The 17,876-nt window shown below is 46.3% G+C and overlaps 1 protein-coding gene across 3 annotated transcripts in view; it reads left to right on the forward strand.

Moving 5' to 3' along the window:
- rapgefl1 (Rap guanine nucleotide exchange factor (GEF)-like 1) overlaps nucleotides 1-17,132 on the forward strand; it is a 106,884-nt gene extending 89,752 nt beyond the window's left edge. For all 3 annotated transcript variants that reach the window (XM_048560265.2, XM_048560263.2, XM_048560264.2), the window contains 6 exons: nucleotides 971-1,061; nucleotides 3,050-3,100; nucleotides 4,439-4,526; nucleotides 8,276-8,340; nucleotides 10,046-10,100; nucleotides 15,645-17,132. In XM_048560265.2, coding sequence (XP_048416222.1) covers nucleotides 971-1,061; nucleotides 3,050-3,100; nucleotides 4,439-4,526; nucleotides 8,276-8,340; nucleotides 10,046-10,100; nucleotides 15,645-15,769 — 475 coding nt within the window. In that variant the 3' untranslated portion in view covers nucleotides 15,770-17,132. The remainder of the gene's footprint in view (nucleotides 1-970; nucleotides 1,062-3,049; nucleotides 3,101-4,438; nucleotides 4,527-8,275; nucleotides 8,341-10,045; nucleotides 10,101-15,644) is intronic.
- Nucleotides 17,133-17,876: the final 744 nt, after the last annotated feature.

The following is a 17,876-nucleotide window of genomic DNA, read 5'->3' on the forward strand; positions in this document are numbered from 1 at the left end:
ATTGTAGAAGCTCCCTCATAACCTAACTATGTAGGGCGAGGTGTAATTTTGCAACTCACCTTCATCTCACCCCTGACATGCTTTTGAACTTGTGGATTGTTTGGAAGTTTTGGATTTATAAGGAAATGCTTAATAGGTTGGGACTTTTTTCACTGGAGCTTGGAGGTTGAGAGGTGGCCTGAAAGGGTGTATAAAATAATGGGGGGTATATATGGGGTTAATCGCAGGTTTCTTTTCCCTACGGTGGGGCACTTCAAGACTGGGGGCATGTTTTTAAGGTGAAAAGAGAGAGATTTTAAAGAAAAGACATGAGGGGCAACTCTTTTACACAGAAGGTGGTTCATGTGTGGAATGAACTTGCTGAGGAAGTGGTGAATGTGGATCTATTTACAATGTTTAAAAGACACTTAGGTAAGTACATGAACAAGAGAGGTTTTGAGAGATATGGGCCAGGAGCAGGCAGGTGGGACTAGTCCAGTTTGGGATGTGCTCAGCGTGGACTGGTTGGACTGAAGGCTCCGTTTCCATGCTGAATGGCCCTATAAAAGTCTGCGTGAACGTGAGTGGGCATTTTGTTGAATATAGCCACGATGATAGCTAGATTTTTCATTCCTAATTATTAAAACTGACATACGCCTTCTGAAACCCCTAATCTTTGTCTTCCCCTGTTACCTTTGGAGCTTTTCTGGCTTTCCAACTCACCTTTATGAAAATTCCACAAAACCTGCCCTCTCAATTAAGCTTTTCATCGCTCAGTCAGTTGCTCCTTTTCTTGACATTGACAGCCCCGCTCCTTAAACCAAGGTGTGGAGCACCTTGGGGCGATTTATGTATTAGAGATGCTATATGTGACCATGAGTTGACTCAAAAGCTGTGGGAAAACACTGTGGTTGAGCTTCCCCTCCCTGATACACAACGACATTTCACCTGTTTATCCATGTCAATCCTAATGTGTGCCTTCACCTTCCAGCTGTAAGGAGAAGCAGAACCTGTTCTCATTTTTCGCCATCATCATGGGCTTGTGCAATGCTGCTGTCAGTCGCCTGTGCCTGACCTGGGAGGTAAGTGGCTCACTGAACAATTAGACTGTGCCTGAACTCTCTGTGCTCAGCTTTTTACACTCACTGTCATGGTTACTATGAGCGTAAGTTGCTGTTACATTGAGCAATTCAAATCAATTGTAGAAGAACACTGATTCAGCACCAGCTAGTGTTGCACCAGGTTTGGGTCATTACGCTGTAGGAAGGATGTGAAAGCAATGCAGGGTGTTCAGAAAAGATTCATGGGAGCGTCTGCATAACTGAGGAGCTTCAGTTACACAGACAGAGGAGAGCTAAGGTTGTTATCTTATTCAAGAAGTGTGATAGGGATAAATCAGGGAACTGCAGGCCAGTGATTCTAACATTGTCGGAAGAAATTCTGAGGGACTGAATTAATCTTCACTTGGAGAGGCACAGACTAATCAAAGACAATAGGCATGGCTTTGTAAAGAGGTGAACGTGTCTAAGGATGATTCGGTGTGCAGCCAGTTAAATAATCTACATGGACTTCAGTAAGGCCTTTAGCAAGGGTAATTTGCCGGGTGACCTTATAGAGGTTTATATAATCATAAAGAAGCATTGACAGAGTAATTAGAAAATGTCTTTTCCCAAGGGCAGGGGCCTCCAAAGCTAGAGGGCAAGGTTTAAGGTGAGAAGGGGAGAAATTCAAAAGGGATCTGAGAGGGTGGTGTGTGCATGGAATGAGCTGCCAGAGGAAGTGGTGGAGACTGGTATAATTATAACATTCAAAAGGCACCTGGATGGGTACATGAATATAGGGAAGAGTTTATAGGGATATGGGCTGGAAGCTGGCAAATGGAACTCGACTTAGTTGGAATATCTCGTTGGCAGGAACAAGTTGGACTGAAGGGTGTGTTCCATGCTGTATATCTCTATAACATTTTAAGAGCGAGGAGCAGGACTAGGCACTTCAGCCCCATATGCTGGTTCCATGATTTAAAAGAATCATGCGTGACTTCCAATCAACTTCAGCTCCACAAGGTGAAGCTTAGTGGCAGAAAGTAAAGGATGACAGATGAAGGTAGACCAGAAGCCTGTGTCCTGTGGCTTTCGGTGCTGGGTCACGTGTTCACTAATGATCTAGACATGTATTTAAGAGGGATGATCGATAACTTTCACAGATGAGACTAAGATGTGGTAAATAGTGAGCAGGAAAGCCTTAGACTACAGGAACATGCAAACAGGCTGAATGGTAGCAAATGGAATTTAATCCTGAAAAGTGTGAGGCGATACATTAGGGATGAATAATATGGCACTTAGGAAGTTCAGAGGATCAGTAGGACCTTGGCGTGCATGTCTATAGATTCTTGAAGGCATCAGGGCAGGGAGATAAGGTGGTTAAAGAGGCATATGGGCTAGTTGTCTTTATTAGTCAAAGCACTGAATAGATGGGCGTGGAGATTACAGTGCAGCTGGAGCACTACAGGAAGGATGTGATCGCACTAGATGGGAGGAGAGGAGACTCACCAGAATACTCTGGAGCATTCAAATAGCCTGTGGTTGTTTTCCTTAGAGCAGAGGAAGCTGCGGGAGGACCTGATTGGGGTGGACAAAGCCCTGAAGGGAATAGATAAGGAGAAATATTTCCCCTTAGTAGAGAGGTCAGTAACTGGAGGGAACAGTTTTCAGGCAAGGAATGAGGGGTTTAGAGGGGAGTTGAGGGAGACAAAATGACGGTGATGGGTATTTGGAACTCACTACCTGGAAGGGCGACAGAAGCAAGACCCCTCAAGACAGTTAACGTTTTAGGTAAACATTTAAAGAGGCACAGTGTACAAGGCTTCGGACGAAGTGCTGGAAAATGGGGTTAGAAAGGATAGATGTTTGATAACCAGAACAGACATGATGGACCGAAAGGCCACTTTCCACACTGAAAATGCAATAAAAATCCTACAAACCTCACAAACCACTCTCTCCTTAATTGAGTTTCTAATTTCTGCCTGAAGTAGAACAGTTTTTATTACCAATTTATTTTGTTTCCTTTACAGAAACTGCCTGCAAAATGCAAAAAGCTGTTCCAGAAATTTGAGAGCTTAACGGTGAGTAACGGGCTGCCCTTCACTCGGGATTCACCATGAACATGAATATTAATATTCCCTCCGATGCTACAAGGCCACCAGTGTTTCTGGGAAGTTTAGGAGTCCTTTGCAAACAATTGGCTCCAAATATGAGGATCCTTTTTATGGCCCCTCCATCAGCTTATCTGAAGCCTGGGCATGGTGGCAGATAAGATCGTGTGTGGCCAGGTCAGTGTCTTCCTGCCCAGCCCCTGACTTGACTCCCATATTCGGAAAGGTGTGGATAAGGTGTCAGATTTGATGCTGGGACCCTTGCTGTTTGTGGCCACTAACTATCTATCAGGCCCTTAAATCACGAATAGCCCTTATTCTGCTGCACTGTAATAATATTTGTGGTGTAGTAATAAATACTCGTATTGTGACTGGGCAACGCCAGTGTGACAAGTTTTACAGCACAGTCAGTACCGAGCCTGTCCTTCCTGACCTATCAACAGGCCTCTGTGCTGCTCAAGCCCCACTCAAAGAATGTACCGTGCAACCCTCCTCCCTCTCTGCGCTATCCCCTGCAGCTTTTATAACCTCACCCTCACCAGGGTCTCCAATGCCTACCTGTTCAACACCCTCAGACCTCCTCAGAACTCCTTGCAATCCCAGCAGGTGCCACTACATGCGGCTGGCATTACTGGGTCTACAAGAGCCACCAGCCAATCAGATTAGCCAGCAGTCTTTGAGGGTGGAACTTGCTGTCCTGAAGGCTGGCAGTGCCACTCTTAAACCAGAGACAGCTTGAATGAGGTGTTGACAACAGGGGGCAGCCTGATGTAAGGTTGACGAGCTATCACCAACTTTGCCAACAGATTCACCCCTCCTGTAAAATTCCCCGTATCTCAGTTCGACCATCAGTCCTTGATCCACTGAAGAGGAAGGAGCAGTCCCTTCCTTTGGATTGATGGGATAGTGTGGAGTCTTGTGTCACAACCTGCCACGGAATGGGCATTGTCATTGGCCAAACTTTGAGTGAAATATTTACACCCACATCTGGTACTTGGTACGTCTACACCTTGTTATCTCCGATTCTGCAGCATCTGCAGTTCCTACTATCCCTGGTACTTTCTCCTGCTCCTTCACAAGGCAAATGGTTTCCCTGTTTTACTCAGGGAAAACATTTCCATTCTTCATTCCAGGTCCAAACTGCACCAACCAGTCTCTGTTGGCCTGTGACACAATGTCTCGTGCAAACCTTTGTATCAGGGAGATACAGCCCGATAATCATTTGGGCAGCTTGTCCCTGCTGGCTGTTTTAGATTTCATTGTATCTAATGGCTGGCAGCTAAATTCCTTGACTTTTTTCTTAAACAGGATCCCTCACGAAACCATAAATCCTACAGAGACACCATTGCCAGGATGAAGCCTCCACTTATTCCTTTTGTACCCTTGCTACTGAAAGGTAAAACTCCTAATGCTGTCACTAGAACCAAGCCCGCCTTGGCATAACTTAGTTTCGTAGAATTATAGAGCAGTGAATGTGTCCATTCGGCCCATTATGATTTTGATGGCCCTATGAAAGAGCCATCTGATTGGTCCCACTCCTCTGCACTTTTCACAGAGCCCAACAAATCTGTCAGGGTGTCAGTTTAATCCCTCATCAGAAAGATGGACAAAACATTGATATTTATTTGTGTAGATTTATTCAATGAGTATTTGCAAACTCCACTACCCAAGAGGACAAGGGCAGCAGGTAACCACCACCTTCAAGTTCCTCACCAAGTCACTCACCATCCTGACTTGGAAATACATTGGCGTTCCTTCACTGTCACTGGGTCAAAATCCTGGAATTCCCTCCCTAATGGCTGTGTGTCTGAGTGTGTGTGTGTCTGAGTGAGAGAGACAGGAGGTGTGTGTGTGTGTGAGTGTGTGTGTGTGTGTGTCTGAGTGAGAGAGACAGGAGGTGTGTGTGTGTGTGTGTGTGTGTGTGTGTGTGTCTGAGTGAGAGAGACAGGAGGGGTGTGTGTGTGTGTGTGTGTGTGTGTCTGAGTGAAAGAGACTGGAGGTGTGTGTGTGTGTGTCTGTGTGTCTGAGTGAGAGAGACAGGAGGTGTGTGTGTGTGTGTGTGTGTGTGTGTGTCTGAGTGAGAGAGACAGGAGGTGTGTGTGTGTGTGTCTGAGTGAAAGAGACTGGAGGTGTGTGTGTGTCTGTGTGTCTGAGTGAGAGAGACAGGAGGGGTGTGTGTGTGTCTGAGTGAGAGAGACAGGAGGGGTGTGTGTGTGTGTGTGTCTGAGTGAGAGAGACAGGAGGTGTGTGTGTGTCTGAATGAGAGAGACAGGAGGTGTGTGTGTGTGTGTCTCTGAGTGAGAGAGACTGGAGGGGTGTGTGTGTGTGTGTCTGTGTGTCTGAGTGAGAGAGACAGGAGGTGTGTGTGTGTGTGTGTGTGTGTGTGTGTGTGTCTGAGTGAGAGAGACAGGAGGTGTGTGTGTGTGTGTGTCTGAGTGAGAGAGACAGGAGGTGTGTGTGTGTGTGTGTGTCTGAGTGAGAGAGACAGGAGGTGTGTGTGTGTGTGTGTGTGTGTCTGTCTGAGTGAAAGTGACTGGAGGTGTGTGTGTGTCTGTGTGTCTGAGTGAGAGAGACAGGACGTGTGTGTGTGTGTGTGTGAGTGAGAGAGACAGGAGGTGTGTGTGTGTGTGTGTGAGTGAGAGAGACAGGAGGTGTGTGTGTGTGTGTGTGTCTGAGTGAGAGAGACAGGAGGTGTGTGTGTGTCTGAGTGAGAGAGACAGGAGGTGTGTGTGTGTGTGTGTGTGTCTGAGTGAGAGAGACAGGAGGTGTGTGTGTGTGTCTGAGTGAGAGAGACAGGAGGTGTGTGTGTGTGTGTGTGTCTGAGTGAGAGACACAGGAGGTGTGTGTGTGTGTGTGTGTCTGAGTGAGAGACACAGGAGGTGTGTGTGTGTGTGTGTGTGTCTGAGTGAGAGAGACAGGAGGTGTGTGTGTGTGTCTGAGTGAGAGAGACAGGAGGTGTGTGTGTGTGTGTGTCTGAGTGAGAGACACAGGAGGTGTGTGTGTGTCTGAGTGAGAGAGACAGGAGGTGTGTGTGTGTGTCTGAGTGAGAGACACAGGAAGTGTGTGTGTGTCTGAGTGAGAGAGACAGGAGGAGTGTGTGTGTGTCTGAGTGAGAGAGACAGGAGGAGTGTGTGTGTGTCTGAGTGAGAGAGACAGGAGGAGTGTGTGTGTGTCTGAGTGAGAGAGACAGGAGGAGTGTGTGTGTATCTGAGTGAGAGAGACAGGAGGTGTGTGTGTGTCTGAGTGAGAGAGACAGGAGGTGTGTGTGTGTCTGAGTGAGAGAGACAGGAGGAGTGAGTGTGTCTGAGTGAGAGAGACAGGAGGAGTGTGTGTGTGTCTGAGTGAGAGAGACAGGAGGAGTGTGTGTGTGTCTGAGTGAGAGAGACAGGAGGAGTGTGTGTGTGTCTGAGTGAGAGAGACAGGAGGAGTGTGTGTGTATCTGAGTGAGAGAGACAGGAGGTGTGTGTGTGTCTGAGTGAGAGAGACAGGAGGTGTGTGTGTGTCTGAGTGAGAGAGACAGGAGGAGTGAGTGTGTCTGAGTGAGAGAGACAGGAGGAGTGAGTGTGTGTGTGTGTGTGTGTGTGTGTGTGTGTGTGTGTGTGTGAGAGTGAGTGAGAGAGACAGGAGGAGAGAGAGTGTGTCTGTGAGTGAGAGAGACAGGCGGAGTGTGTGTGTGTGAGTGAGAGAGACAGGAGGAGAGAGTGTGTGTCTGTGAGTGAGAGAGACAGGAGGACTGTGTGTGTGTGTGTGTGTGTGTGTGTGTGTGTGTGTGTGTGTGTGAGAGAGAGAGAGAGAGAGAGATGGGAGGTGTGTGTGTGTGTGTGTGAGAGAGAGAGAGAGAGAGATGGGAGGTGTGTGTGTGTGTGTCTGAGTGAGAGAGACAGGAGGTGTGTGTGTGTGTGTGTGTGTGTCTGAGTGAGAGAGACAGGAGGTGTGTGTGTGTGTCTGTGAGTGAGAGAGACAGGAGAACTGTGTGTGTGTGAGAGAGAGAGAGAGATGGGAGGTGTGTGTGTGTCTGTGAATGAGAGAGACAGGCGGAGTGTGTGTGTGTGTGAGTGAGAGAGACAGGAGGAGAGAGTGTGTGTCTGTGAGTGAGAGAGACAGGAGGAGAGTTGTGAGAGCATGGAATGCGTTGCCAGCAGCAGTTGTGGAAGCAAGGTCATTGGGGTCATTTAAGAGACTGCTGGACATGCATATGGTCACAGAAATTTGAGGGTGCATCCATGAGGATCAATGGTCGGCACAACATTGTGGGCTGAAGGGCCTGTTCTGTGCTGTACTGTTCTATGTTCTATGTTCTATGACTGTGTGTGTGTGTGTGTGTGTGTGTGTGTGTGTGTGAGAGAGAGAGAGATGGGAGGGGTGTGTGTGTGTCTGTGAGAGAGAGAGACAGGCGGAGTGTATGTGTGAGAGAGGGAGAGACAGGAGGAGTGTGTGTGTGTATGTGTGGGTGTGTGTCTGCACTGCATAGGGTGAGCAGTGTAACAAGGTGGCTCACCTTCTCAAAGCGCAATTAGGGATGGGCAATGGATGCTGGCCTAGCTAGTGAAATCCACATCCTGTGAATAAATATGTTTACAAATGTGTAAGTGGCAAAGAACCGGGAGATGGCCCATTGATTGCAGAACTAATTCTGTTCCTTTGCCAGTAGGAGCAGGGAAAATTCTCAACGAGAGTTCATTCGATGTAGAATGATGGAAGCTTCTAGATTTCCATTCCACAGTGATTTGAGCGTGTATAAAGGTTCTCCCAATGAGTGATGTGACTGCATTTCCCAGTATAAGGGAGATCCTGTGGTTCTAAACCTGGTCTCAATGTCAATGTTCACCAGCAACTCTCACAGCTAGGCAAATTAACATTACTTCCAATTATTAAGAAACACTTGTAAACTTGCCTGTATTGTTAGAAATAAAAAGTACATTGAAAGTTTGATATATAAAGCAATGAGAGGAAAAGAGGCCTTGGGGAAAAAGTGGTGTGAGAAATAATATCAGGTTATAGATGGATTGAAAAACCGTGTGATGAATTTTTCTATGCCCGTGGGAAGGTTTGTAGAACTTCTGAATTATTCAACATCGTGTTGGTTTGCTGTAGGTATAATTACTGCATAATTTACAATTATATATTTCTTGATGACTTTTACAGACATGACATTCATACATGAGGGCAACAAAACATTCTTGAATCAATTGGTGAACTTTGAAAAGATGGTGAGTGTTGCTTTGTAAGTTCTAGCACATATCACAGTCAATCTAGAGAAAAAATATACTGTAACACGCCCCACCACCCTCGGTCCAAAGGGACAGTTTTCCAGTGCGCTGCACCATCTTATATCCAAAGGGATAATGTTCCAGCACACTACCCCATCCTGTATACAAAGGAACAGTTGTCTAGCATGCTGCACCTCCCGTTATTCAAAGGGGACAGTGTTCTAGCACACCACGACATCCTGCATCCAAAGGCACAGTGTTCTAGCATACCATGCCATCCCACATTCAAAGACACTGTATTCTAGCCCGCTGCGCCATCCTCTATTATGGGGGACAGTGTTCTAGCACACCACACCATCCTCTATCCAAAGGCACAGGGTTTTAGCACACCACATTATCCCATACACAAAGTCACTGTGATCTAGTACACTGCACCATCTATTTTCCAAAGGGACACTGTTCTAGCACATTGAACCATCCTGTATCCTAAGGAAACATAATCTCGAACGATGTACCACGGTACCACAATGGAGCATATTTCAGCAAACTGCAAACCAACTCCTCCTAAAATTGGAAACTTTTGAACCCTACAATTTACTGAGAAAAATGGATGACAACTTTGAGGCACCTGAAACTATTTTAAAATCATGAGAGCAGCAACCCAACTGTGAGGCATCACATTTGTGTTTTTCAGGAAGGCATGATTGGTCTTAAAACTGCATCCCAGGGACACATTGCGATGATCAAAGCTGGATGTGAACTCTGTCTGACTAACTTTGATGACACTACTGTTAAGTGGCAGATTCACCATGCAATATTAATTTGCTGTCAGCATTTCTGGGGAGCTGTGGTACAGCAACAGTGCGAATTTGTGGCAGACAATTCCCCGTGATTTTGATAGATTGCCTGTTTCTTTTAATCACTTTCCAACATATGAACGTGCAAAGGAGGAGCAGGAGAAGGCCATTCAGTGCCCCCCTGATCTGCTCCACCATTCAGTAAGATCATAGTTGACCTGATGACTGCACATTCCTGCCTACCCATGAAAACCTTTCACCCACTGACTTTCCAAGAATCTTTCTACCTCTGCCTTCAAATTACTCAATGACTCTGCTTCCACTGCCTTTTGAGGAAGAGTGTGTGTAGATGTGGAGGATGATGAAAGTTACCACAGTCCCAGAGGACCATAGGGCTGCTCTCTCATTAGGGAAAGAAATACAACTAGTGATGGTTTAACATGAGTCACCACGCTTCAAGTGATGGCGAGGGTGAGAAGGTGGGACCTTAATAATGACCTCAGCCAGTATAGGAATTGGACCTGTACTGATGATGCCACTTTGCATCTCAAACCAACCAACTGAGCTAACTGACCCCCAGCTGCAGGGTGAAGAGTTGGCAGGGCCACTAATTGGTTCATATCCTGATGGGTGGCAATTCAGATTAGCAGAGCACAAGTTGAGGAAAGGAATGGTTACATAACCTAGGCCAAGTTACAACAACAATAGGCATTCTTTAAATGATACTTTTAACATGGCTATTCATCCCAGGGCACTTTATAGAGATGCAAAAGGATACAGTCTGGTAAGGAGCTGGAAACCAGTTACACGCCAGGATACTGTAATTGGAGTGTGATTAGGTGTGCGAACAGGGTCTTGTCACTGAAAAATCCTTTGTATTGTGTCAACTATCTCCTTCTCTCTTGCAGCATATGGTGGCCAATGCAGTACGGACCATGAGGAAATATCGAAGTACCCCGCTCGGTAAGTTAATGGAGAGAACAAAAGAAACTGCTTTTATAATAATATAATAGATTTATAATAGATTGCTCACTTTTAGGGTGGCATCTATTGTTAACTTGAGCAGAAAGTATGTCAAGTCGCACAAACCAAATTAGATTTGTTCAGACAAAGTAAACAGCACTGCCAATGGGGTTATCTTTCTCTGTTGGAGAGACTGAGATTCATCCAGGGCCAGATGCAGGTTAATGTGCTTGATGTTGAGATAAGGGGTCGCTTTCTCAGAAAAGAACACTCACTCTCCTGGCATGGGTTATGTTGCTAAGTCTGTACTTAGCTGAGCCGACAGGAGTGGGCCACCTTCTGGTAATGACTGAATAGATCACAAATATTCAAGGTAAGGGGACGTTCAACCAGAGGTGGCAACTTCCCATTTCCTGGAAGTCATTAGTGCACCAATTGACTGTCTGCAACAAAGTGGCGGCCTAAACAGCCATTTTATCTGGGAACAGCTCACAAATGACCAGGTTTCTCCACTCGTGCAGTGAACGTGACTCAAGAAGGTTGCTAGACCGAGGTAATGTCATATCCACTGTGGTACAATCACCCCATGATGGTGACAATCCAGCATGTTGGAAGAGGTTGGTTGAGCTGTAAATCTCAATCACACTTCTTTCTTATTCACTTATGGGAAGTGGGCATTGCAGGCTGGGCCACTATTTATTGTCCATCCCGAGTTGCCCCTTGAGAAGGTGGTGATGAGTTGCCTTCATAAACCACTGCAGTCCATGTGCTGTAGATTGACCCACTACGCTCTTACGGAGAGAATTCCAGGATTTTGACCCAGCAAAAGTTAAGGAATGGTGATATATTTACAAGTCAGGATGGTGATTGGCTTGGCGGGGAATTGCAGGTGATGGTGCCCCATGTATCTGCTGCCCTTGTCCTTCAAAATAGAAGTGGTTGTGGGTTTGGAAGATGCTGTCTGAGGATCTTTGCGTTTTTGCAGTGCATCTTGTAGATAGTACACATGGCTGCTACTGAGTAACAGTGGTGGAGGAAGTGGATACTTGTGGATGTGGTGCCAGTCAAGCAGGCTGCTTTATCCTGACTGGTGTTGAGCTTCCTAATTGTTGTTTTGAGCTGCAAACATCCAGGCAAGTGGGGAAGTATTCCATCACACTCTGGCTTGTGTCTTGTAGATGATGAATAGGCTTTAGGGAGTCAGGAGGTGAGTTATTCGCTGCAGTATTCCCAGACTCTAATCCAGTGTTGTAGCCACTGTGTTTATATGGCTAGCCCAGTTGAGCCTCAGGCCACTGATAACCCCAGGATGTTGATAACAGGGGATTCAGTGATGGTAACACCATTGAATCTTAAGGTGTTATGGTTACTTTCTCTCTTATTCCAGAAAGTCGTTGCTTGGTATTTGTGTGGCATGAATGTTACTTGGCACTTGTCAGCCCAAGCCTGGTTATTGTCCAGATCTTGTTGCATTTGACTATGGACTGCTTCAACGTGTGAAGGGTTGTGAACTCCAGCAACAGTGACTTACCAGGAAATTATCCTGGAAAAGCAAACAAAATAGCACCGAAACAGGCCCTTCGGCCCACTAAGCCCATGCTAATTCCTAACCTTGTGTAGACCTGCTACTTATTGTCCATGTGCAGTTTCTATCCCTCTCTTCACGTCCCATTCATGTGCCTGTCAAGATGCGCCTTAAAAGTGGCTAATGTGCCAGCTTCCACCACCTCCACTGGCAGTGTGTTCCAGGCACCCACCACCCTCTGTGTGAAATATGTTCCTCACACTTCTCCCCTGGACTTTCCCCCTCTCGCCTGAGACCTTTACACCCGATGTATGCTTCTCATAATTTTGTAAACCTCTATCAGGTTGCCCCTTCAGCCTCTGTCTTTCCAATGAAAACCATCCAAGTTTAATCAACCTCTCCTTATAACTAAAGTTTTAAGATAACTTGCCAATTTTTACATTCGATGCAATATACCCCAAAAGGCCTAAAGGCCGTCCACTGCCTCCTCTCCCGCAGGATTCAATCAAATCCCCTCCTCCAACACCCTCATCCACTTCACGCAACTTGTTCTTACCCTCAACAACTTTTCATTTAACTCCTCCCATTCCCTTCAAACTAAAGGGGTGACCATGGGAACCCACATGGGTCCGAGCTATGCCTGCCTCTTCGTAGGATATGTGGAACAGTCCCTGTTCCGCTGCTATACTGATGCTACTCCCCACCTTTTCCTCTGCTACATTGGCACTGCCTCGTGCTCCCATGAGGAGCTTAAACAGTTCATCAACTTTGCTAACACCTTTCACCCCAACCTCAAATTCACCTGGGCCATCTCCAATACCTCCCTCCCCTCCCTGAACGCCTTTGCATGGACATCTATTTCCAGCCCACTGACTCCCACAGCTACATAGACTACACCTCCTCTCACCCACCCTCCTGCAAGAATGTGATCCTCTACTCCCAATTCGTTTGCCCCCACTGCATCTGCTCAAAGATGGTGCGTTCACTCCCACACATCCCAGATGTTCTCCTATTTCAAAGAACTGTAACTCTTCCCCCAGCTCCATTGTTCCACAGTGCCCTCAGCTGCATCTCTTGCATTTCCCACAATTCTTCCCTCAGATATGCTCCCTTCACCAACAGAAATAAAGACAGAATCCCCTTTGTCTTCCCATATCAACCCACCAACTTCCGCACCCAGCGTATCATTCTCCACCACTTCTGCCATCTACAATCCAACCCCACAACCAAAGAGATATTTCCCTCCCCACCCCATCTGCTTTTCATAGGGACCGATCTCTCCGCAGCTCCCTCATCAACTCCACACTCCCCACCAACTCCACCACGTTGCTACCTTTCCCTGCAACTGCAGGAGGTGCTTCACCTGCCTTTACAACCTGCCCCCTCAGCTCCATCCAAGACCCAAGACAAACTTTCCATGTCCAACAGGGGTTCACCTGTACATCCTCCAACTTGGTCTACTGTATCTGCTGCTCCCGATGTGGCTTCCTCTACATCGATGAGGCTGAGTGCAGACTCGGTGACCATTTCACGGAGCATCTGTGCTCTGTACTCTATATTCAACAACACCTTCCAATCGCCAACCATTTTTAACTACCCCTCCAACTCCCCGAGTGACATGTCCAACCTCGGCTTCCCCCAGTGTCACAATGACACCACCCTCAAACTGGAGGACTAACACCTCATATTCCACCTTGGGAGCCAACAGCCCAATGACCTAAAAGTGGATTTCACCAGTTTCAAAATCTTCCCACCCCAGGCCTCATCCCATATCTAACCCTCTGTCTCATCTGCACGTCCTTGACCTGACACAGAACCTCTCCATCTTCTTCCCTACCTCTCCGTCCCACTCATCCCACTGACCTTCTCCCTACCTGCATCCACCTATCACCATCCCACCTGCCTTCTCCCTCACCTCCTCCCTCTATTCATTTCCCAGCTCCCCTCCCCCTCCCCCTCCCCAGTCCTGATGAAGGGTGTAAACTTGAAATACTGAATTTCCTGCTCCCTTGATGCTGCCTGAGCTGATGTGTTCCTCCAGTTCCACACTGTATTGACTCTTATATTCGCTGCCCTGGCCAATGAAGGCAATTGTGCTCTTTGTCGTCTTCACCAGAGAATCCACCTGCATTGCCACTTTCAGGGATCTGTTGGCCTGTACATCCAGATGCCACTGTTTGTTAATTTTTCTAAAAGATTCTGCCATTTTATTGGATAATTTGCACCTGAATGGGATCTTCCAAAATGCATCACCTCTCGCATGTCCATGTGAAACTCTGTCTGCCATTTCTCCACCCAAATCTGCAGTCTATCCATGTCCCACTGTATCCTTTGACAACCCTCCTCCCTATCTGCAACTTGGTTGGATTTGGTGTCAGCTGTATACTTGCTAAATCGGACCACCTACATTTTCCGCTTACAAGAACTTAAAAAGTCAACAGGTTTGTAACATGAGCGAAGATGCAATAAACATCCCACTGCTGAAGGTGATGGCTGTTGTATCGTTCCAATTCCAGCCCTTACCTGAACAAGAGATGCTGAGTTCTGAAGGACATTGGAGTTACACCATATATCTGTGTGCTAGTGAAATAGCAAATAGAAACAGAGACTGCAGCTGATATTTATCATCCATGGCCTGGGGGTTGCTGAGAGGCCAGTCCGCTACTGTGTTAGCCACAACAATTAAAGCAGCAGAGAGCTCATGGGCTTTCTGAGCTTATGCCACTCGGAATGTAGCGGGCTCCTGAAAGAAACGAAGGAGAAATGAAACTTACACTTCCATAGTGCTTTATGTAACCTCAGGATTTCCTGAAATGTTTCCCAGCCAACAAAATCCTTCAGTATTCACATGTGGTCACGGTTACTACGGAGGAAAGGGAGCTGCGAGAGCTCCGAGAAACAGCAATGGCCTTTACGAGATAACCTGTGCCCTCTTAGGCTGTCCCACCTGTTCCTGGGAGGAGTGAATTGGTGTATGATAGAGTTCCATGGTTCAAGTCTGCTGTTAAACTCTATTTAGCAAACAATAATGTATTTTCATCTCAAGTCTTATGTGAGGTCTCACGAACCCTCTCATGCAACTCAAATGTAAAATAATTAACTCTTAAATCCTATTCTGATCAACAAGACTGAGCTTCTCTTCAGCTGAAGACTTCATGGGCATCCTTCCTCAGTTAATATCAGTCACTTAAACTAAGATCAGTAAAAAGGATTGGTGCCAGTAAACCCACACAAGGCATCCCAGATGGTTCCGACAAACATGACCACAATCTGTAGAAATGGAGATAAAAACAGAAGTTGCTGGAAAAGCTCAGCCGGTCTGGCAGCATCTGTGAAGAAAAAAAAATCAGTTACTATTTCAGGTCAGGCATAAGAAACGGAGATAAGATAGTCTGTGTTTTTGACCGAGGGATAATGAATCTTGGTTAAAAAGCTATTTTAATAGAATCCCTAGAGTGTGGAAACAGGCCCTTCAGCCCAACAGGCCCTCACAGCATCCCAGCCAGACCCATCCCCTTATAACCCACCTAATCTACACATCCCTGAATATTACTTACAATTTAGCATGGCCAATCCGCCTAGCCTGCACATCTTTGGATTCTGGGAGGAAACCGGAGCACTGGGAGGAAACCCACGCAGACACGGGTAAATGTGCAAACCCCACACAGACAGCTGCCTGAGGCTGGAATCGAACCCGGGTTCCTGGCGCTGTGAGGCTGCAGTGCTAACCACTGAGCCACCGTGCAGCCCCTTTGATATAATGCAGCTGTTTAAATCCAGCCGAGAGGGCAGCCTTAAGTTTAATGCCTTATCTGAAGGATGACATCTGCAACAGTGCAGTGCCTCCCTCAGTACAGCACTGGGAGTGTCAGCCTAGATTTTGTGCTCGGGGATGGGTGTTTCTTGAAGTGGGAATTGAAATCACGACCTGACTGAGGTGAGATAAGCCGCGACAGTTAATGAGCTATTTGGTGCTGAAAGTGCTCATATTAATGGTGCTCTCTTCTGGTTTCAAGCAGAGCTGGATTCTGACCCGGCTGCAAACCACATTGAGATTAAAGCGTACATCCGGCAGCTCCACGTGATTGACAATCAGCAGTTACTTTATGACCTCTCTTATCGACTGGAGCCCAAGGACCCGTAATCACGAGGTGCTCTGCAATGCTCGCTGACGGCATTGGAAGTGTATGTGGCTGTGCCACTGCTGGATTGAACTGTGTGTGTGTGTGTGTGTGTGTGTGTGTGTGTGTGTGTGTGTGAGTGAAACCGTGTAGAGCCATCGACCTACATAGAGATGCTGTGCCTACCGCAAGCTGAATGTGCCCTACAGAAGCTGACCTCAAGGACTGCCTTTAGACCTATTCCAGACACCTTCAGTATATTGGACTGGTCTGCTATGGCCCAGGGACACTTGTGGTGTGTGCCCAGTGTTCTTACAAGAATTTTGTGCACTGATGTAGGACCTTAAGCAGGGAGCACTGAATGCCTGCAAGTTGTCTAAGACTATTACCCTTGAAATGTTCTGTTTAAAGAAACTGTGGGCTTGCATGTTCAAAGAATATCCACTTTCAACTAACACAGGATGGGTAAGTGGAGAGGGAGTGGGAGTGTTGTGTATGGATCTTTCTCAGGAACATCCTCATTCCTGCTTTTGCCCAGAATGATTCACTTTCACTGAAGATCAAAATCAAACGTCCTCAGTATTTACACTGCTGTAATATAATGGATAGTGACCCAGGACTTTGGCTCCCTCTGTTGGCAAGGAGTAAATCGCATGAAGTCTGAACCGGCTCTGGTGTGTGCCAATTGCATCGTACCTGGCCTGATGTGAACCAGTAATAACACTGCTTGCCTTCACGCCCCCACCTACACATCCCCCTCCCTATTTTAAATATTTGTTAACTGTGCCTCCATTTAATAAGACCTACCACCTCATTGCCTCCTTCAGATGACAGAACACTGTCTCCTCACTTGATATTGATGGCACCCTGAACTAGGAGGAAAGATGCAAGAACAACCTGCAGAATCAAAGGGAGGGATGCACCCCACGCTCTTTCTATTCCCTGTTTTGCCTCCATGTGTATTGGGAGACTGCAGTTTTACCCCTCTGTTCTGGGAATTTACAACTGCAACACCATGCACATCCAACAGGTAGAGCATTATGAGGGTGTGCCATTGGAGGAGAAGATTTACACATCAGTCCCACACCCAGCATTGTGCATGTTTAGAGTTGTATCCATTTTTGATTTGTTGTAGAATTTCATTGTAATATAAGATGGATCAATTATTTTTTCAGTTTTTAATTTCAGTGTTGCATTTAGAAAATTAATTTTTACAATTTTTTCAATTTTGTACAAAGAATGCTTTTTTCTCATGTGGATTTTATTTTGAATTTACCGGGTGTAGATATGTAGTGTTCATCAAACTATCTCTGTTGTCTGCTTGTAAAAAAAGCACTTACAGATCAGACTGAAATTATGCATAAGAGAATAAACAATTTTTTTAAAGATTGGGTTAATGTTTCAAGTTAATTTTCAGGTAAAGGAATGTGGAGCTAAGAACTATCAAGGTGTAACAAAGTTGTAAATAATATTGGGATTTGTAATAGAATCTAAATTAGGTTCTTTTAGAAACCCTCATGTTGCTCTTCTAAAGGTACCAGTGGAAATTTTCATGAATGTATTTGCTGTTTCATTAGGGTGTATGATAGAAGTTTAAAGACTAGAAAAAGACTATTTGGCCCATTGTTCTACTGCCATCATAGAATCCTTACAATGTGGAAACAGGCCCAACAAGTCCACACCGAACCTCACAGCATCCCACCCAGACCCATCCCCCTATAGCCCACCTAATATCACTTTGTCACTAATCACTAATGTCCTTTAGGGAAGGAAACTGCTATCCTTACCTGGTCTGGCCTACATGTGACTCCAGACCCACAGCAATGTGGTTGACTCTTAACTGCCTCTGGGCAATTAGGAATGGGCGATAAATGTTGCCTAGCCAGCGATGCTGTCATCCCATTAATGAATAACAAAAAAAATCTACACATCCCTGAACATCTTTGGACTGTGGGGGGAAACCAGAGCACCCGGAGGAAACCCACGCAGACACGGGGAGAAAGTGCAAACTCCACACAGACAGTCACCTCAGAGTGGAATTGTACCCGGGTCCCTGGCGCTGTGAGGCTGCAGTGCTAACCACTGAGCCACCGTGCCACACCTATTTGTTCAGTTGGAACTAACTACATT

This window comes from Stegostoma tigrinum, chromosome 31, assembly GCF_030684315.1.
Source record: "Stegostoma tigrinum isolate sSteTig4 chromosome 31, sSteTig4.hap1, whole genome shotgun sequence".
In the NCBI taxonomy this organism is placed as follows: domain Eukaryota; kingdom Metazoa; phylum Chordata; class Chondrichthyes; order Orectolobiformes; family Stegostomatidae; genus Stegostoma; species Stegostoma tigrinum.